The sequence below is a fragment of the Callospermophilus lateralis genome, chromosome 4 (assembly GCF_048772815.1).
Source record: "Callospermophilus lateralis isolate mCalLat2 chromosome 4, mCalLat2.hap1, whole genome shotgun sequence".
NCBI classification, from domain to species: Eukaryota; Metazoa; Chordata; class Mammalia; order Rodentia; family Sciuridae; genus Callospermophilus; species Callospermophilus lateralis.
In genome coordinates, this window is record NC_135308.1 from 44,249,012 (window position 1) to 44,271,293 (window position 22,282).

Consider the following 22,282-nt stretch of genomic DNA (forward strand, 5'->3'; position numbering starts at 1 on the left):
ATGCCTTCTCAGCAAGGGGAATTCCAGGGCCAACAGATAATGAAGCTATACTGTGGTTTAAAATTTCACCTTGTGGTTTGTGAAGTTCTCCCGGGAACCACAGACTTTTTCTAGACATCCATCTCTTGCCCTGTTGAAATATTCTGAACAGGTGATTTTAAACATGTATGGAACTACAGTTGCAGAAATTCAGTTTAAAGGCTTTACAAAATCTTACATGATTTCTTGTCCCCAGGATTCCTTCCTTGTATTGGACCCTATTTTGGACACAGATGTTACAAATAATCCTTAGAATGCACTAGCATTCTGCTTTGTTGAAAATATTCATATTCCTATAACATTAGCAGGTCATACTACTTTGGCATTAACTACTTTGATCAAAAAACGGGGAGTAGCTATTCCCTTTTAAAGTTTCCTACTCAGAGCAGAAGATTGGGAGATATAATGGGTTTGGGGAAGGGGATTGTTTTGTTTGTTTATTTGTCTTAGAATGCTAAAACTATCTCAACTATAAAGTTTGGTAAAGAACTAAATATAAAATTACAGTTGTAGGACTACTAGGGTATTTTGGGTTTGGAGTGCTCACCAACAGTGTTACATCACTATTAGGTATTCATTTGTTTCCTTGAGGAGATTGGCTCTTGTCCCAGGCTTTAACTTCGCTGAATAACCTGACCTCAGTGACAAGGCCATAATGATGAAGGAGTTCTTCTACTCAGTGTTAATACTTGGAGGAGTGATCAGCTTGTGCAGAAGCATATACAGATAATATTGTGAAATGTGATCTGATACCAGGATACCTCGTGTGAAATGTTGTCTGCCCATAGCTTCATAAAACCTTCTAAATTGCCATTTTCCTTTGGAATGAAAACGAATTCCTCCTATAAAAACATTGAAGAATTGTGAGCACCAACTGGAAATGGTAGGATGAAAAATAGATATATATCCACACTGTCATCTTCAGTATGCACTTTTGTTTTAAAACAGCCCTGAAAGTGCATAAATTGTGTCAAGCATCTACTTCCTTAAAGTTGATTTGAGCCTTGTTACCATTTCTGTTCTGCTTAAATGGAAACAACTCATTTTTTTCAGAGCAGTTGTACTAATTCCAAGAAAATATCTTTTAAGAATGGGAACAAGTTTTATTTTTCAGTTCCTAACAGGTTCTTTGCTTTCTCTTTCTTTATTTCTACTTTTCCCTGTCTTTATTTTGCATCCAGATTCATGCCTGCTCTGCTTTTATCAGGGTGTCTGCAGCACTGGGCAGCAAAGCTCTTGAACCTCTGATAGCCCCCTCCCTGTTCAGAGCAGGGTACAAGTTGTCCAGGAGATAAAACCAATGCATTCCTGTGGAGCTGAGCCCTGTGAGGGACCTGGCGGGTGGGGATGACCAGGGCTTCTGGACAGATAGTTATGGATAATCAATGTTTGGGCCACTTATTTGAGGGCTCCTACTTGGGATATAAGTTGCTCCCATTATTACCGTCATTAATATTTGTTTTAGAAAAGAATGCAGAAGATATTGTATGGAACACCAGAGCCACCATGTTTTAATTGTGTGGCCTTGGACAAGATTCATGACCCTCCAAGCCCTCATGTCCTCATTTATAAAATGAAGATAAATCATAATATCCACACCATAGGGATACTGAAGACAAAAATGAGATGATAGCTACAAAATACAGAGCATAGTGCCTCACCTGGAGTGAGCATCTAGCTAGCTTGATTTTTTTTTAAATTTTTAATTGATGTATAATAATCATACATATTTGTGGGGTACTTTAGATATTGCAGTACATTTATACAGTATGTAATGATCACATCCTGGTAATTAGCATATCTGTCACCTTAGGCATTTATTGTTTCTTGTGTTGGGAACATTCAAAGTCCTTCCATCTGGCTCTTTTGAAATATACAAATACACAATAAATTAGTGTTAGCTGTAGTCACCCTGCCATGCTGCAGAACACCAGGACTTTCTCTCCCTGTCTTTGTACCTTATACTAAACCTCCCTCCATTCCCCTCTTCTCCTCTCCTCCTGCCAGCTTCTGGTAACCACTGTTCTACTCTCTACTTCCATGAGATCAGATTATCTTTTTCTAGCTAGAACGACTGTTTTATGTCAGTATCATCTATCTATAAGTAAATAAGGTCACACCAGTGGGCATTCTTTGGAGATCCCAGGGGATAAATGAAAACCCCAGAAACCCCAGAGAATAACTCTGGGCTTCAGGGTTGCAATGCCTTTAGTTTGTTGCTACCAGCATAAAAAGGTGAAGTTGATCTTTATAAAACTGGCCTCCTGGGTCTTTTTTGTATGACTGCAATCTGGAATTGGTGAAGTAAACCCCTCCTCCTCCCCCCACAGGCCTCTATGCCTAGTAAATTGGGTTATAAACACCACTCAACCATTAAAGCTCAAATGAAGTCAAGAAGGTATTTGATTACAGGTTTGATGAATGAAACCCAGACTTAAGACTAACTGTAACTATTCTGGATTCTTAAAATCTTGAAAACATTTGAGCACTGAAACACTGTGGGTTAGTAATTTAAGTAATTGATGCCCCTTGGAGAGGGACTTTATACACCTCCTTGTTTTTAAAAATCTGCAGACTTTTTCCTCCGTTATTTGGTTATTTGTTTTCTTTCCCTTCCCATCAGACAGAATATTCTGAACATAGGCACCCTGTGTTATCTCTGTTTATTCTATAAACAGGCTTCCACATAATCTAGGAAATCAAAGGCAGGCTTATCAGGCAGGCAGAGATACTTTCTATCCTGGTGCATCAAAGTTGTCAGACAAGTTGCAAGAACAGGATCAAGAAGATAAGGCCCTGAGGAGGGTACATGATCAGTTTGAATTTGGGCAAATTAAGTGCTGATATCCCATGAAAACATAAGAATCGCAATTTTAGGGGAAACTGGAAACCCAGTCAGGAGATTTGTGTTACTTAACGAGGCAGCAAACAGGCACCTTGAAGGTTCACGGAGGACACTCTGGGATGGTCATCTGGAAGATGTTAGGAAGAATGGGGCCTGGAGAGCTGTCTCACACTTTCACAGACCAGTTCGCCAGGCATATTGAAAGCTTGTCTTCTTTGAGCTATTTCGTTGTTATTTCTCTGTGAGTTTTAAGCATTTCATTTTTAATGACACTAAATTATTTCCCTAATGTATCTATTTCTATGTCTCTTTCTCACTCTCTTTCCTCCAGGTTATAGTATCCAAATTTTTAAAATAATAATCTGTGTCATTGCTTTCACTATACCAAACATTATTCTCTCCTGAACAGGAAGTTATTAAAGAGGGCTAAAATTTTCTCTATATACAAAAATAAATAAAATAAAATTATGAAGAGGTTGCCTGAGATGATTATTGGTCAGACATAACTAAAGCTTATTTTAAAATTAAAATTGTTTTCCCTTTTTATTGGTTCTTTTTAGTTACACATAACCTTAGGATTCGTTTAGACATAAAAGCATAGAATATAATTTACTCTAATTCAGTCCCCGGTACTTCCCCCATTCTTCCCCTCCCCCTCTATTCTACTGATTTTTCTGCTGTTTTTTTTTTTTTTTTAATTAGTGTTACTTCAAGTTTTGATGTGAAATACAATTACTTGTTTGCTGACGGCTGTAGTTGCTATCCTTATTTCTATGAAAAGAGACATCACAGGTTCTTACTTTTTGACATTGAAGTCACTTAATTGCATTTGCCTAATGACTCAACCTACCAGTTATTGAAAAGAATGCATTTTCTCATTGAGAATTGCTTATTCCAGGAAGAATTAGAGGTACCTGCCAGTGCCCTTGTGGTGTGCTGATTTACTATAAAATCATAAAAATTTAACTTACAATTTACTATAAAATCATAAAAAATTAATTTAAATGAAAAGCTTAAGAAATATAAAGGCTTTTATTTCACCCATTCATATTTTAGGGAAGTTTCTAATAGATAAATTATTGATACTATTAAGTTCAGAGAAACTCACTAAATATGTCAGTTGTTTAGAAAAAAATGTTTACCTACCCATTAGTGGTTTCCTTTCTTTGCTAATGTTATTTCTTTGCCCTATAGGCGTCTAAATACTTTAAACAAATGTGCGGTGATGAAGCTAGAAATTAGTCCTCATCGGAAGAGAGTGAGTATGTAAATTATATAATAGGATTTGGGGAAAGCAAGCAGGCAAACCTAAAACTGGATTATGTGTTTTGTAATAGGTTTTATTTCTCATATTTTCTCATTCCAAAAGCATCTCCATGTTTAATATTATCATCCAGTCAAGTTTACCAAAGAGTGTGTAGTGGTAACCAGCTAATGGGGGTTTTTTTAGAATTTTTGTAAAAATTTGTGAATAGGTGGGTTTTTGTCTGAAGAAATCATCTATTATCTTTCCTAATGAACTCAATTCCTACTGTGATAACAAAGATGAGACTTAATGAATCCCAATGGACTTTTGCATGACTCCCTAGAGAAAATAAAGCTAACCCCACTTTGGGAATTCCTCTGTCTTCCCGAATACAACAGTAACTACATTTCAAAGCTGTCAGGATAAAAACAAAGGCTGGTTCAGGGGGATATTGAAGAATAATAAAACATTTGGAGGGAGGAAAGGAATTGGGGGAGGAAACAGAGAAGCCAGGAAATCCCACACACTTCAGTCAATGGTTGCACAGAACTGAATTGAATGGTATTTTCTTTTGCGAATGAGTTGGGAGGCCCTTTTAGGAGATCTTAGGAGAAAAGGTAATACTGGGAGTGAGTGTCACAAATTAGAGTAAACAGGAATAAGTTGGATCAAAGAACATACTTTTGATTGTTCCAAGTACAAATTTTAATTATCGTAGAGTCTCTGACCTGCAAAAAGTGGCCTTCTTGGGGAGTTAGACCTTTTAAACAAATGAACTGGAACCTCGGCACCCACTGAGCTGTGTCTCCAAGTCATCGCATAATGCTCTCTGCTCCCTTTCCTGCTAATCTTGGGTCATGTGATATTTCCCACGCCAGTAGCAGAGATACCTAGCATGCAGAATTCTGCCTTTTGATACTGTGCCTCAAAGGCCAAGATGGAACAGTCTGTGACAGCCTATCCCTTGAGACCTGCACAGGAATCAGACATCACCAACAGAGATGTTACTCTGTGTTTACGGATGTTCCCTGCTGTCAGGACTGGGTATTTGTGAAGCCTTGTTAAATTGCCTGGAGCTGGTCTAGGGCTAAAACTGCACAGGACAATTCTGGAGTGAGCTCTGGTGGGGGGAGGGGAAGAAAAGGAACAGGTAAGAAGTGGCCACCACGTGATGGCTCATTTTGCCTGGTGTCCATTAGTTTAGGAGATTTCAAAAAATTTTTTAGGGTGGCTGGATCTTCTAAGTTGCCACTCTTCTTAAACTGTTGGGAGACTGCTTTCTTCATTGCAAAAGGAACGTAAACATATGCTATCAACAGACAGCAAAACCAGAGGTGGTCCCGAGGGAGTCCTACCATTGCCGACTCCAGTCCAAAATATTTTGCATGCCTGGAATTTTCACCAATCTCAGAGGTTTCCTTTGTGAGCAATTAAACAACCGATAGATCCAAAGTTTCCATAAAAATCAATCTTATTTAGCTCAGCATTGGTAGTACATGCCTATAATCCCAGTGACTCAGGAAGCTGAGACAGGAGGATCACAAGTTCAAAGCCAGCCTCAGCAATTTCACAAAGTCCCGACTAATTTAGCAAGACTCTGTGTCAAAATAAAAAGGGGCTGGGGTTGTGGCTCAGTGGTTAAGCGCCGCTGGGTTCGATCCTTAGTACCAAAAGAAAATAATCTTATTTAGCAGGCAACACTTGATCAGACTTTCTCCTGTTACATTCTTTAAATATATCTTTGTTATTTTAAAGAAAAAGAAAGTAAATGTGAAAGAAGTGAAAAATTTGGAACAATTAGTGGTGACGTTGGAACAATCTCCTGGCCCATAGCATGTGTCCTGGCCCCTGCTACCTTACGGTCCCTGTGTATAAATGGCTTCATTATGTCTTTGCAGAGTGAGGATTCGGATGAAGATGAGCCTTGTGCAATAAGTGGCAAATGGACTTTCCAGAGGGACAGCAAGAGGTGGTCCCGGCTTGAAGAGTTTGATGTGTTTTCCCCAAAGCAGGACCCAGTCTCTGGGTCCCCAGATGATTCCCACCTGAAGAACACCATGAGCCATGAAAGTATGCTGACGGACCTCAGCGAGCACCAGGAGGTGTCTTCTGTCCGAAGCCTCAGCAGCACCAGCAGCATCCCCACCCAAGTGTCCCAGAGTGGGGATGCTGTGACACCCCGGACTAATTCCGTCATTAGTGTCTGCTCCTCCAGCCACTTTATAGGCAATGACGACTCTTTCTGCAGCCTTCCCTCTCCCAAGGAACTATCCAGCTTCAGCTTTAGCATGAAGGGGCATGAGAAAAATGCCAAGTCTAAGACCCGAAGCCTGCTGAAACGGATGGAGAGCTTAAAGCTCAAGGGCTCCCACCACAGCAAGCACAAGGCACCCTCCAAGCTGGGGCTGATCATCAGTGGGCCCATTCTGCAAGAGGGTATGGATGAGGAGAAGCTGAAGCAGCTGAACTGCGTGGAGATCTCAGCCCTCAATGGCAACCACATCAACGTCCCCATGGTACGAAAGAGGAGTGTATCCAACTCCACACAGACCAGCAGCAGCAGCAGCCAATCAGAAACTAGCAGCGCTGTCAGCACACCTAGCCCTGTCACCAGGACACGGAGCCTCAGTGCCTGCAACAAGCGGGTGGGCATGTATCTGGAGGGCTTCGATCCTTTCAATCAGTCCACATTTAACAACGTGATGGAGCAGAACTTTAAAAACCGCGAGAGCTACCCAGAGGACACAGTGTTCTATATCCCTGAAGATCACAAGCCTGGCACCTTCCCCAAGGCCCTTTCCAATGGAAGCTTCTGTCCTTCGGGAAATAACAGCTCTGTGAACTGGAGGACTGGAAGCTTCCATGGCCCTGGCCATATCAGCCTAAGGAGGGAAAACAGCAATGACAGCCCTAAGGAACTTAAGAGGCGAAATTCCTCGAGCTCCATGAGCAGCCGCCTGAGTATCTACGACAACGTGCCAGGCTCCATCCTCTATTCCAGCTCAGGCGACCTGGCCGACCTGGAGAATGAGGACATCTTCCCCGAGCTGGACGACATCCTCTACCACGTGAAGGGGATGCAGCGGATCGTCAACCAGTGGTCGGAGAAGTTCTCAGATGAGGGAGACTCGGACTCAGCTCTGGACTCCGTCTCTCCTTGCCCGTCCTCTCCAAAACAGATACACCTGGATGTAGACAACGACCGAACCACACCCAGTGACCTGGACAGCACAGGCAACTCCCTGAATGAGCCTGAAGAGCCCTCTGACATCCCGGAAAGAAGGGACTCCGGGGTGGGGGCTTCCCTGACCAGGTGTAATAGGTAAGCGCCTTGCTCCTCCCACCGGATTAAGGAGTGGGGATCAGAAAGAGTCTGCTTCACTGGTTCTGTAGGAGGGAATGGGATAAAGACTGATGTTCATAGCCGTATCAGTTGCTGAGAAAAGTGTCAGACCAAGAGATCCAAGATTCAGAAAGAAAGGATATTATTTAATGGGTGTGGACTTTCACTTGGGGAAGATGAAAACAAGGGGAGATGGACTGCACAATCCCAGGGTGGACTTAATGCCACTGAACTGTGCTTTTAGAAGTGGTTATGTGGTCAATTTTAGGTTATGTGCAGTCAGCCCCCTTTCTCCATGGGTTCCACATCTGCAGATTCTGCTAATAGCAGATCAAAAAAATTTGAGGGAAAAAAACTTGTGTCTGCACTGAATATGTACCAACTTTTTTACCTTGTCATTATTCCCATAACAGTACAGTATGACCGAGTACTAATGACCGAGCTTTCACTATGTGTTAGGTATTAAAAGTGATCTGGAGATGATTAAAAGTAAACAGGAGGATGTGCATCATCTATATGTAAATACTGTGCCATCTTTTGTAAGGAACTTGAGCATCTGTGGATTCAGCTATCTGAGCGGGATCCTGGAACAAATCCCCTGTGGACACCTAGGAACCATTGTACGCTTTGCCACAGGAGAAGAAAATGAATGGCCTGAAAACTGAATCCATTCAGTTCCTAAGAGGACAGCTAGCAGCCTTGGCCAGTTTTGCATCTACCTTTGTGCTCACTCACCCTGCCCCATTCTTTTCCAGGCACAGACTGAGATGGCACAGTTTCCAGAGCTCCCATCGGCCAAGCCTAAACTCTGTATCTCTGCAGATTAACTGCCAATCTGTGGCCCAGATGAACCTACTGCAGAAATACTCACTCCTCAAGTTGACAGCCCTGCTGGAGAAGTACACACCTTCTAACAAGCATGGTTTTAGCTGGTAAGGACTTAAACCATAACTTCAAGTGATGTTTTTCAGTCAACTCCTTGAGGCCATCCCCACAGTAAGCACATGGTAGCTAGTTCTGTCCTTTGTTAATATCTTTAGTGTGTCATGCAGTCTCTGCATTTTGTTCTTGGCTTGTTTGTTTTGTGATGCCGGAGATCAAACCCAGGGTCTCAGGCATGCAAGTCAAGCACTCTTCCAGAGCCAGCCTGGTCTCTGCATTCTCGAGATCACATTCAAGACAGCTGAAGGCATCAGAGTTTTAAGGAATTATCAGCAGGGCTGGCAGATTGCATTGTCAGCTCTTGGAGTGGCAAATTGCCAGTTGATGGGGGTGAGAATGTATTACTCTCACATCACGTGGTATTGCTGCCTCCTTTCCAGTGGTAGGAATAACCCACTATAAGTAAATACATGTACATTATTATGTCATACCTATAGAAGGAAAGAAAGAAATGGTAAGATATTATGAGATCATCTTGGAAATGCTTGATGTACATTGCCTGTCCCTGTAATCCTATTCATGCATGTTTTTAGAAATCTTGTTTGTTTTGATGAGCTGGGGATTAAGCCCAGGGTTTCATACATGCTCAGCATGCTATTTCCCATTGAGCTACATCCCTAGCCCTAAAAATTATTTTTGATATGAGTATTTGCAGCATCACTGAAAGATCTACCTGTGTTCAAGTGTTAAGGTTATTTTTTTCCCAACAAAGATGTTCAAGCAGTGAATAATAAATTTTTGAGAAGGCACTACAAAATGCTATAGGCGAATGTAAAAATAAAGACGAAATGTATTAGATGAGTTCTTCGTAGTTACTTTTGAAAATCTAGCCTTAGGTGTGTCCAACTTGAGATGTAAATTGTTAGATTGGAGGGATCGTGGATGTGACCTAGTCTGTACACACTGATTTTTCTACTCTTAGTGCAAAACCCAGAACTGCCTCTGCGTTGACATCTCAGTGTTATTTTGCATTGCCAGCTGAGTGTCCTTAAGTCTTTTCACTCATCAAAGTGTTTATTATTCAGTTGTTATAAAAACAGAGAAGCAGCCCATGTCATTGGAGCCCTCTGAGGCAGACCAAAGTCACTTGGGAGAATCTGCAAAGCCAGGTAGCTTGGTCTTGCTCCCTCCAGCTCCACCCTCCTCTTGATGCACAGTGAATTTAGCTGCAGCCCCTCCTGTGCAAAGGCCATTATTATGTGAGCCTTGCTAAATACAGAAGTTGTTTGTTCTGAATGACAGAAATAAGTATTGACCAGTTTATCCCCACATGCTTCAGATTCTCAGTGGGGAGCGTAATGTGTTCTTTCCACATTCCCCAGCCAGGCTTTTCTCCCCCGACAAAGCGAGTATTATGCACTCTTCTAGCCGTGATACTGTATATTTAACTGTATGGAAATACCAACTCAGCTCTCTCTTTAGCTTTACCTTTCCTGGAGCTATAAACAGTAACGTGTCGTGGCCATTGGTAAGCACTCAAATGTCGAAGCAGTTGGTCCTCTGCAGTGTCCCTGTGTGCTTAGAGTAATATTTTCCCTGCTGGCTATTTAAAACTGCATATTTTAGATTCCCCTTGCTGAGTTGCCCATCCCCTTCCCACCAAACCCTCAGGAATCTCAAAGTCTATAATATTTCTCAAGTTCTGGTCAGTTTTTCCAGCAAGTCAAAACCTTAACGTAAAAGCCTGGCATTGTGGATCCGTGCATTAGGGAGAAATTCTGCCCAGGGTTACTTTCCTGTTTGGCCTTGTCTTACTTGTCTCGTTCGGAGGGGTCATTTGTAGAGCTCAAATGTCTGCATGACAGTCTTCAATGCACAACATGAGTTTCCTGGTAATGCATGTGCTGCTGGGGGTGGACCTAGTTTCAGGACTTCAGGAACCCCCCGGGGGGAGGCTCACAAAACCCCCACTCTTCCTTTTCTGTCTTTCCTCAGAAACTGCAAGATAGAACTCTGGGGTCATCGATTAAGAGAATTTATTTTGAATTCAGGTCTTTCACTGTTGAGCTCTGGAGTTGATGCTCATTATATTAGACCAACTTCATGTCTTTGCTCTTTTTTTCATGCAATATTTCCTAAACCTTTTTACCTTAACTGCTTTGGATCTCATCAGGAACTCAAAAGGGATTCTTATCCTTTTCAGGACAAGTGGAAGCACATGTTTTCAAACTCTATCAGAAGCATCTAGTTAGGGTATTAACATGTTTTCTGCTTTTTTCCTGTACTGCCATCTTATAAGGAAGTCCACTGGTTTCCTTAAGACTATAGATCTTGGTTCTCAAGATTTTTAACAATGGAAGGACAATCCCCAACCAAAGAGATGTGACCAGGCCTTTTAACCCCAGCTCTTGAAATACGTACAACAACATTGTCCAGTGAAACTGACGATAATGGAAGGAAGTTAAATGATTTTCACATTCTAAAATAGCAGCTACTGGGCCAGGCATGATGGCACTTGCCTATAATCCCAACAGCTCAGGAGGCTGAGGTAGGAGGATCATGAGTTCAAAGCCAGCCTCAGTAACTGAGGCCCTAAGCAACTCAGAGAGACCCTGTCTCTAAATATTTTTTAAAAACGGAGCTGGGGATATCAGTCAGTGGTTAAGCACCCCTGGATTCAATCCCCAGTACCAAAAAAAAAACCAAAACAGTAGCGACTACCAACAAATGGCCAGTGAACACTTGAAATGTGGCTAGTACAACTGAGGAACTGAATGGGTTGCTTTATTTCATGCAAATTTAAACAGTTACCATATTGGCATAGATCTAGGGACCACAGGGTTTATCCGTAGAGGAGAACAAGTATAGACAGAAAAGTAAACGCACCCCTTTGCACTATGTTCTTTAAACAGGGCTGTGCCCAAGTTCATGAAAAGAATCAAGGTTCCAGACTACAAGGACCGGAGCGTGTTCGGGGTCCCCCTCACGGTCAACGTGCAGCGTACAGGACAACCCCTGCCTCAGAGCATCCAGCAGGCCATGCGCTACCTCCGCAACCATTGTCTGGATCAGGTGAGGACCACTACCTGTGGATCCCACTTCGTCCTGGGGGCTCAGCCGCACGTTTCCCCTAGTTTTGTAATGGAGCTACTGCTTCCATCCCAACATGGAATGTTTTTCTTCCGAAAGGTCGGGCTCTTCAGAAAATCAGGTGTCAAATCCCGGATTCAGGCTCTGCGCCAGATGAATGAGAGTGCCACGGATTGTGTCAACTATGAAGGGCAGTCTGCTTATGATGTGGCAGACATGTTGAAGCAGTATTTTCGAGATCTTCCTGAGCCACTCATGACAAACAAACTCTCGGAAACCTTTCTACAGATCTACCAATGTAAGTGTCCTTGGACTTTGAGGTTACTTGGCATGGAGGGACATGGGGCCAACTGAAGTTGTAACTTCTTTGGCCTCGTTCTTGTCTTTGTGTGACCTCTTGGAAACACATGTCATCAGTTTCTTCCTTGCCTCCTTGTTTGTGGAACTAGTTCCTGTATACTTATTGATTTATAAGAAATAAATTTCTCTTCTCATTAGTCTCTAATTGCTGAAGCAGTTATATATTTTTATATTCTGATCCAGCTCCCTTTATTTTTCTCTAGAACAATGTATCTAAGATGCTTAGATAAAGAGCAGGTACCAAGATATCTATCTAGCTTTCTCTCTCTCTCTCTCTCTCTCTCTCTCTCTCTCTCTCTCTCTCTCTGCCCCTCTCTCTTCCCTCTCTCTTGGCCTTGTCTATTGAAATTTTCAATTGTTTCATATCTTTCTAGCAGGTCTGTTGTATTTAAAATTGCACAGGTGTCTTTGTGTTTTATCACACTGTAAAATGAATAAATAATCTTTTTCTGTTATTCATCACAATCCCTGCCAGAAATACTTGAGAAAACAATACCCATGCTCTTCTCACTTTTAAGCAAAGCTTAAAGCAAACAGTTGTCGAAATTAATGATCAAGATCAGGATTATAGCTTTTACAGCCTTGTGTTTTTCTTGGCTCAGGATGGTATTACAGCAGTGTGATTTCAAAGCAGCTTCTCTTGGTGCTGAAATTGTCCTTAGAACTGGAGCATTGGACTTCATTTTTATGAGAAATGGAGCTGCTCTGGATTATTTCATTATTTGTTTCATCCTTTCATAGTTTATGAAAACACAGGTCACATTTTCCCCACCAAGGTATTTGTTATGTATTGTAACCATGGAGCTGTTTAATAAGTTTGTCCTATGGCCGCTACATTTGAGTGACTTAATTTTTCCACTACATGCTTTTAAAAAAGGTCTGTATAAAAAAGAAGACCTAAAAGTTGAGTTCAGCATTTTCTACATGCAGATTATTTTATGGATTCATTTGCATTTTTAATTATTTGAATAATTGTGTGCATTTCTATAATAGCTTCTCGGTATGGTTTCTAAAACTCAAGGAAAAAATTACTGGTTAAATCTATCTATTGTTTAAGTCGACTGACTATTTTAACAATTTCCCCCATTTTGAGAATGAGCAAATCACTTAAAATTATAACAGTCCCCAGAGATTCTCAATCTTTTATAATCAAGGCTTAGATAAGACTTTACATTGAAACTTTTGTTTGAGTGTATAATGATTTCAGTAATTGAGATAGTAAATTAGGGATTATTAGAAAGTATTCAGGAAAAGAAAAAAATTTGTTCTCTAAACTAAAAGAAGAGCATTATCCGGAGCTGAAGTCCGAGGTAGATTTAGGAGTATTATTGGTATCATGAGTGTTTAAAATTTTTTTAACTCCTCCACAAGGCAGGAAATACCTGAGGGTAGTGACGCTGGTGACTGGTAGCAGTCCATAATTTCTTCCTTATTAACCTGTAGTGCACTTTCTGCAAGTGCTTGTTCAGTATTTGATGCTGATGTTTGCTTTGGGACATTTCCTTGCCACATACATGGAAAATCACTGAGCTTGAGGGAAATTCTTCTACCTTGCAGACGTACCCAAAGACCAGCGCCTCCAGGCCATCAAGGCTGCCATTATGCTCCTGCCTGATGAGAACCGGGAGGTTCTCCAGACGCTTCTTTACTTCTTGAGTGATGTCACAGCGGCTGTAAAAGAAAACCAGATGACTCCGACCAACCTGGCTGTGTGCTTAGCGCCTTCTCTCTTCCACCTCAACACCCTGAAGAGAGAGAATTCTTCTCCAAGGTACAGGTCAGATGAGAGGTGCACCCAGGGGCTCTGTCCTTCCACAGAGGCAGCTGGCCTTTCCTTATAGGGCTGCCACTGTACTCCTGTGGCTTCTTACCTGAACCAAACAAAATGAGTTAGGCTTCCTTCAGTTACAGCCCACAAGGTTCCCCTGAACTTCTGCCTTTTTTCCTCTCAGAACTTTCTAGAAAGTATGACTTTTATAGACAGCCTAGTAACAACTAGGTTTTGAGTCTTGCCTTGCCCCAGCCAGTAATGGGGGGCAAGTCTAATAATAGTGTCATCATCCTATTTGTGCCAACAAAGAACAATACCGATTTACAAGTCTTAAAAAAACTGGATGGATGATTCCTGCTGCCTTTTCCCTGTGTGGTCAAGCAAGCCAAACCTCCAGCCTCTGCCCAAAGTTGAAACAGCCTGGTCTTAATGTTGAGATTCAAAGGTGCTTCTACTCAGGATTTGGCCTAAGCCAGTCGTTTGTAAAATTTCTGCATAGAATGCGTATATACAAGATGAAAGTGGAGAAAAAGTCATGGAATCTGAAAAATAATAAAGGCTAGGTGCTTATTCTGTACTGGGCACAGGACCCTTCTCTTCCCATTGATCGTCTCATTTATTCCTCATAACAATCACAGGAGGTAAAGATTCTGCAAATATCTTTTTCACAGGAGGAAAGTAAGGCTTAGAGAAAGCTTAGTTCAGTAAGTAGCTTGACCACGCCTAACAGGAAGAAATAGCAGAGCCAGTCCTAGCCTTTGCATTTTCATATGAATACCTTCTATTGGAGGGTCTGAGAGAGTGACTAACAGGACTTACTGCAAACTCCCCCCACCCCCATACCAAATGTATCCTGCAGATCCTTTTCTAAAGGAACCTGGAGACCTGGGGCCTAGCTGTTCTAGTCAAAGTTAGCTTTGTTCCTAAAAGCCATGCAATGCTTAAATATCCTTTTAATGCTGGGGCATTCCAACTTTAATGGGATAGAGAACTAGAGGTGAGTAGAAGAGAGAGATCAGATAAGAGTAAGACAACACCTCTGGGAAAGAATAGGTTTATCCCTCACCTGTGGAGGGGATCCTGTTTATTTAAATGGTAAGAATACTGAAACCATTTACCCCAGCTCCCAGGGCCCCCACCACACACCCTCCGGAAGCTGGCTAACTCCCCAGCAGGACCACAGCCCTTAACACAGCTGTTCCTCTTAAGACAGAAACCTATTTAACAAAGTGGCTTTAAATACCCTGGATTTCATGAAAAACATATCTCTAGTATGTGTTGTTGATAAAATTCTGGTAAACAAAGTAAAAGCTCTCTTGAACCACCTAGTGATAAATAGGTTCCAGGAAAATGTTTTGTTTTTTTTTTCTCCTTTGAGTTTCCTTGAATAATACATTAATTACCAATATATAAATATTTGACTCATTTCCCTCCCTTTATTTCTTTTATCCAGGGTAATGCAAAGAAAACAGAGTTTGGGCAAACCAGATCAGAAAGATCTGAATGAAAACCTAGCTGCCACTCAAGGGCTGGCCCATATGATTGCTGAGTGCAAGAAGCTTTTCCAGGTAAGGAATTGGGAAGGTCAACTCCTGTGGTAGGATGACAGGAATGGGGACAATAAGTGTTTGGCAAACAGTTGGCTTGATATTTTGTTCATGTCTTAGGAAAACATCCTTTTCCATAGCTGTAGAATAATGTGTGTGTGTGTGTGTGTGTGTGTGTGTGTGTGTGTGTGTGTGTCCTGATAATGTCTTAATTCTATATTCATGTATACACTCATTAGAATTAATTATGGGGGCTGGGGATGTGGCTCAAGCGGTAGCGCACTCGCCTGGCATGCGTGCGGCCCGGGTTCGATCCTTAGCACCACATACAAAGATGTTGTGTCCGCTGATAACTAAAAAATAAATATTAAAATTCTAAAAAAAAAAATTAGAATTAATTATGTTTCATGAAATTGCCTACCTCCATACCCCTTTACTTAAAAAACAAAAGCAGCCAATTATCTGAAACTAAAATTCTGTATCTGAGCCGCTGCTGAGTGGCTCAGTTAAGCCCAATTTTAGTATACCTTCACAGATATGTCTAAAACACGGATATCTTACACAGGAATACGTGTTTTAGACATATCTGTCAAGGTGATCTGTCTGTATCCTTCTGACATCACGTAAAGTCAGCAGGGACTCCCTGCCTCCTGTTGGAAATGGGGACAGGGCTGCCTGCACTGCCTTGAGGACCCCAGCTGTGGATTCTCCCGTGTGCTGAGGATGAGCCCTGGTGGAGTCTCTACCTGGTGTCTCTCGTGTCCTTCCCAGGTTCCTGAGGAAATGAGCCGGTGTCGTAATTCCTATACCGAACAAGAGCTGAAGCCCCTCACACTGGAGGCACTGGGACACCTGAGTAACGATGAGTCGGCCGACTACAAACACTTCCTCCAGGACTGTGTGGATGGCCTGTACAAGGAGGTCAAAGAGAAGTTTAAAGGCTGGGTCAGCTACTCGACTTCTGAGCAGGCCGAGCTCTCCTACAAGAAGGTAGGGCTTCTCCCTCTTGGCTGCTCTGAAATCCTGCGATCAGGACTTGGGTTCATCAGAGATAAGATTCTTGGGCCAGCGGTAATCCATGCCAGTCTGTAGCCCAGACTCCCTGAGCTGATGAGGTAGACCATCATTCAAGGACTAATGAACACTAGAGAGGATTTCAGTCCGTTTCTAATGAAATAGATCCTTTGGTTCCATGGAACCACACTAGAGTTTCCTGGAGTGTTTTATTACTGGTGCTAGGTTTCAAAGGAATGTTTTAGAATATTTAGATTTTCCCATAATCCAGTCAGAATCTCCATGTACCGTCATCTGTTCTCAGTTACTATACTTTGGGCATCCTGTGTGGTATGATAGGTCCATAGTGGTATTTGCTAACACTATCTCTACCACCTTCAGTATAAATAAACAAGAGAGTGATCCATATAGCTGTACAGGCTTTGGGGTATGATGGTGGTTGATCTTACATATACCCTAATATAGGTACCAGAAAAATAAACATCATGATTTTGACCAGAGTCGACACCAGCTATTTCGTTTGCTCTCAGGCCTGATCCTGAATGTACTCAAGGACAGCAACCTATTACTGTCATAGATTTATTAGCCTCTGAACCCAAGACCGGACCCTCCATTCACAATTTGCTTTCTCAGCCAAGCTGTGTATGGCTCTCTTAGCTCTAAAATATACACCCTCTTTACAGGTGAGTGAAGGACCCCCTCTGAGGCTTTGGAGATCAACCATCGAAGTCCCTGCTCTGCCTGAGGAGATCTTAAAGCGCCTACTGAAAGAACAGCACCTCTGGGATGTCGACCTGCTGGATTCAAAAGTAATCGAAATCCTGGACAGCCAGACTGAAATCTACCAGTATGTCCAAAACAGTATGGCACCCCACCCGGCACGGGACTACGTGGTGTTGAGGTGAGATGTGCCAAACAGATCGCTGTGGCATAGGCAGCTAAATATCAGAACCAAGCCTATGTGTTGTTGAGTCCTACAAGAAAGTTACACGGTTCAAAATGAAACACTGGCCTCAGAAAAATGGCGAGACTTCCAAATACAGAAATCTGTCTACATCTAGTCCAGCTGTGTATTCATCAGAAAGGCATATTCAGATGAATATGCTTCTTCATAGCAACAGATTTTTGCCCCTTTTAGGGTAGATTTTTCTGGTTAGAAACAGCTAGAGAAGGAATAAGCCAGGAAATAACATTTAAGTCCCAAGTGAGATGTGGTTAAGGCTGATTTATGTGTAATTCATAAATTCTCTGGAGACATTGCTGAAAGAAGAATTCGAAAAATCTCTGAGGAAATGTCACATCATTTGTCCAGAACTTTTCAAACAGAAGCGGTGCTCATTTGGATGTCCACATTTGAAGGCTTTTTGTAAAATGGAAAAAATGCCTTTTAGCTCCACTTCCCATTGGCCCTCTTTTCCAAGTCTGAGCTTATATATTCTCAGTGGACGTCGTGCTGTACAGAGTTACTCATCCCAGAGTCTGTGTCCAATAGTTTAGAGGATGCCAGGAACCCAGGCGTGGGTCATACATGGCACTGAGCCTGGCCCCTCCTCCTTTCTGGGTGATGCCACATTTTCAGTGTGGCTTCCAGGAAATCCCTTTCTCACTCCCTCTGGTTTTGTCTCCATAGAACCTGGAGGACGAATTTACCCAAAGGAGCTTGTGCCCTACTACTCACCTCTGTGGATCACGACCGAGCCCCGGTGGCAGGCGTGAGGGTCAACGTGCTCCTGTCCAGATATTTGATCGAACCCTGCGGGTCAGGAAAATCCAAACTCACTTACATGTGCCGAGCTGATTTAAGGTATGTCTGACTCTGACTTTTTGGACACAGTGAGGGCCTGAGGAAGAATTAGACTTGTTGTCTGATGCGAAAAAATGAATTAAATGACCACACCATGGTATCTTGGTGACATCATGAAGTAACACGTTGGTGTTTGCTGGTCATTGGGTATCACCACTTCCTTACAAAATGTGGCCCTAAAGCAACAAAAGTTTGGTGGTTCTACAGTGAATTTAATGGCCACAGGAAATTATATATTTTATGTTTCAACCATCAAGCAGACATTTCTCATTTTATATTCAAAGGCATTTGAATAGTATGAAGAGCACTTTTAGTAATTGATTAGGCCTACACTCTGTGCCAAAAATGAATGTGTAATCATATCATAAAATGAGAGAGAGCTGGAGATATAGCTCAGTCAGTAGAGTACTTGCCTCATATGCACAAGGCCCTGGGTTCAATCCCCAGCACCACCACCACCCCCCAAAAAAATGAGTTTAGGCTGTATAGAAAATGAGTGAGATAGAACAGAACAGACCAAACCAATGAAGTTCTGAAAACTGTTTCTAAAATATCTCTCATGTTAACTAAATTCTCCTTTAAAATATTTACATCTCACTAGTTCTTCAGATATCTGTGATCTCTTTCCATGATGTAAGCCGAAGCATTTCTTAAGCAGTTTCACTCAATATCTATGTTCTATGTTTTGTTCCTTAGAAAACTTTGGTTCCAAATGTGCAATGAATATCCCAGGAAATTGCCTGGGGATAAAAAAAATGGTTTTTTGGTGTTTTTGTTTTTGTTTTTGTTTTGGATACTGGGAATTGAACTTGGCTTCACTCAAACACAGAGCCATATCCCCAGCCCTATTTTGTATTTTTATTTAGAGACAGGGTTGCTTAGCACCTCACCATTGCTGAGGCTGGCTTTGAACTCGTGATCCTCCTGCCTCACCTCCTTAGCTGCTGGGATTACAGGCGTGTGCCACTGCACCCAGCAAATAAGTAATTTTTACCTACACATTTGGTCCATCAAGAAATGGAAGTGTTGGGGGTGTTGCTAAGTGGTACAGAGTACTTGCCTAGTCTGTGTAAGACATTGGGTTCCATCTCCAGCACTACCATAAGGGAGAGGAAAAAAGGAAAAGAAAGAAATTAATGTATATTTGGGATTGCTTTCATCTTATTTCAGTGTTTTCCAACTAAATCATCAACTTTTCCTTTCTTTACTAGGGGTCACATGCCAGAATGGTACACAAAATCTTTTGGACATTTGTGTGCAGCTGAAGTGGTAAAGATTCGAGACTCCTTCATTAATCAGAGCACTGAAACCAAGGATACCAAATCTAGGTGATTACTGAAGCAAAGCAACTGTGTCCACCATCTGCGTGATTGTTTCCAGAACCTTGCCAGTCCTTGGAAGAATCAGTGTGTGTCTGATCCTGAAGCAAATACAAGTCAGAGTATAGAAAGTGACTGTAGCAATTTGATACATTTTTAAAGCTGCTTCCTGTTTGTTTAAGGTCTATTCTAGAGACCTTGACTGGAATATATAAGACTGTGCATATAAAAAAAGAAAAAAAAAAGTTCTTGTATTCTAATTCAAATTGCTTCTGAGAAGCAAAACTCTTTAAATACATTATGGAAGACAATGAAGATATTTCATTCTCTGTGATATCGGTGTATGTTACCTATGTCATTGATTTGCAGTATGTCGAGGGACTGGTGTATCCACTGGAATAGTTGGTACTTGTGGACATGTTTTCTCACTGAGATGAGCAAAGAAAGGTTTGCACAGAGGAGTGTGAATGTGTGTTTGTCACTGGTTGAGTGGCATAGATGTCTACGTTGGAATGCAGTGTCTGGCACACTGAGATGCCTCCAGGAAGGAATGTCAATGCAGCAGGTTCAGTTTAACCTGGAATAGTTGACTACCCATGGATCCATCCAGAAAGGAGACCCAACAAACACTTGTCCATTTTTTTTCTTTTCCAGGTTGGTAAGCATATTCCTTATCCACCAATTCTTCTTTACCTTAGAAGTCATTGCAGGTTTACTGTAACACTCGTTGCAAATGCAGTTTGTTTTTAGACCTGATTGCAAACAGGGATGTAGTTTTAACCAATAAAGATGACTTCAGGAACAGTAATCCCCTTCCCCTGACCTTATTGGCTCCAAAGCACAGGGGCGTTTTGTTTGTTTTTATCTTTTTAAAAGAGAGGTAAAAACTAAACACTCTATTTACTCCTAAATCGAGCATCAAAACTTTTTTTTTTTTTAACCTGTTACAGTTCTTTGCAGTTTCATGTGTATAGCACAGACTCTTTGAGACACTATGCATGAGAACATGGGAAACCGTCCCAAGGAAATTCCTGTTAAGTTTAACCCAGGCACAAAAACCTTTTTTTTTTTTTTTCTTTTTTCCTTTTTTGGTGGTTGTTAACAGCATTCCTGAAAGCTGCACATTTTTATTAATTGGTTTTGTTCTTATCAGCAAATGGGTTTTTCTGGTTTCTTGGCTTTTGTTTTGTTTGTTTTTCCTATATTTCTTTTTCTTTTCTTTTATGATGCCCTCAAAATATATTTTAGTCCTAAGGGGAAGTAGTAATCACAGTGAAAGAATACAGCACAGTTTTTTTGGAAGGGTGGTCTTTATACAGGTTTTACTGTAATGGTAAAGATTGACTCTAGAGACAGTATTAGTGAATTTATTTTGTATGGATCAAAAGTGAATAATGTATGAATGAGAGTTGTAAGAAGGATTTTTATTTTGTTATAACTTAGTTACCATTGTCAGTGTTACTATTTCAAAGGTTCTTTGAAGAGTTGGGGGGGTGGGTCAGATTAGAATTTTAAAATTTGAGTATTTTGGATATCAGTGTTCCTCGTAAAGATATAATTGTATATTCAATTTTGATGGCTTTCAGATTTGTAAGATTGTATGTTGTATATACCATTCTATTAAGAAATATGTACACATGTCTGTCCACTGTGCTTTCAGACATAGATAAAGCATGACAAAGATTATTATTTAAAATATACTTGTATTTATACCTCAGATATTCTTTTGGGTTTTGTACCTCAAGGCTTTTCCCCCCCTTAATGTAAATACACTTTACATGAATACAGGCTAAGTGAAAAAAATAAATAAAAGGAAGAAGTTTATAATTTGCTCTATATCTGTACAGAATATAATCAGTAAGTGCACTATTAAATGTTTAAAGTAAGGGAAAAGTCTGGCCTGCTTTACTTTGTTTTGCATCTTACTCCCATCCTTCAAACCACAGATTGTAAAGCATAGCAACCCAACTTTGACCAAAATTAAAAGACAGATTGGCTGAAGGAAAAAAAATCAGACTGTAAATTCATTCCAAGGCCAAACTGCAACTGAGCCACACTCAATCATAAACAGGAAACTCTGGAGAAGGTTCAGGAAGGGGTGACTCCAAACAAAGGTCCAGTTAGGAAATGATGCCCAGAAAGTTACGAGAATAAGCAACAGCAATGGAAAGATGCTCATAAGCAAAGTCAAGGTCACTACACTAATTTGTCCCACAAAAGGTTTCTTCTTCCCCACTGTTGAGCTTCCCATGGAAAGGATTCCTTGGGATATTTCGAAAGGATGTGGATATTTTCAAGAACTCCCACTTAGCTGGCCTAACACCTATCTCCACAACTGATTCATGTGGCTAACGGCCTAGACTGTAAGCCCTTCGAGGGCAGGCGCGTCTCCTGCACAACCTCCTAACCCTCTACAGCAGCTTTTCAGTGTTTTTGTACTTGGAGGCACCTAATAAATTTATTATTTGCTAAAGTAAATTGGTTGAATTTTCTTCTGTGGTTTCAAAGGGGAAAGATCAGAGTTTCCTCACTGCGGCTCATCACTGCCACTTTGAGATTGTAAAGAAATTGTTCAACCTGCAGGATCCTACAGTTTAAACTAAGGAAACCAACAGAGATACTATGCAAACTAATTCTAAATTAAAGAGTTCTTTGTAATGAATCCCCCCACCCCCCCCGCAGTGTTAGGAATTAAACTCAGGGCCTTGAATATTCCAGGAAAGTTGTCTACACTGAGCTATACCCCCAATGCTTTGTACTGGAATTTTAACCAATCTAAAGCAATCGGATGTCCATCCATCTCAGAAGTATTATTTTGGCTGGGTTTGTGGTGATGCACGCCTGTGATCCCAGTGGCTTGGGAGGCTGAGGCAGGAGGATTGCAAGTTCAAAGCCAGCCTCAGCAACTTAGTGAGGCCCTAAGAAATTTAGCAAGACCCTATCTCAAAATAAAAAAGGGGTGGGGATGTGACTTAGAGGTAAAGAGCCTCTGGTTTCAATCCCTGGTACAAAAAAGAAAAAA

General features: G+C 41.4%; 1 protein-coding gene across 4 annotated transcripts in view; it reads left to right on the plus strand.

The window, feature by feature from the left end:
* Window positions 1-21,738, plus strand: part of Dlc1 (DLC1 Rho GTPase activating protein) — a 387,704-nt gene extending 365,966 nt beyond the window's left edge. For 3 of the 4 annotated variants that reach the window (XM_076853769.1, XM_076853768.1, XM_076853767.1), the window contains exons 8-18: window positions 4,079-4,142; window positions 6,029-7,452; window positions 8,229-8,405; window positions 11,268-11,427; window positions 11,545-11,743; window positions 13,363-13,582; window positions 15,030-15,144; window positions 15,895-16,113; window positions 16,821-17,038; window positions 17,768-17,941; window positions 19,153-21,738. In XM_076853769.1, coding sequence (XP_076709884.1) covers window positions 4,079-4,142; window positions 6,029-7,452; window positions 8,229-8,405; window positions 11,268-11,427; window positions 11,545-11,743; window positions 13,363-13,582; window positions 15,030-15,144; window positions 15,895-16,113; window positions 16,821-17,038; window positions 17,768-17,941; window positions 19,153-19,273 — 3,091 coding nt within the window. In that variant the 3' untranslated portion in view covers window positions 19,274-21,738. The remainder of the gene's footprint in view (window positions 1-4,078; window positions 4,143-6,028; window positions 7,453-8,228; window positions 8,406-11,267; window positions 11,428-11,544; window positions 11,744-13,362; window positions 13,583-15,029; window positions 15,145-15,894; window positions 16,114-16,820; window positions 17,039-17,767; window positions 17,942-19,152) is intronic. The other variant, XM_076853770.1, reaches the window with a different exon arrangement.
* The last annotated feature ends 544 nt before the right edge of the window (window positions 21,739-22,282 follow it).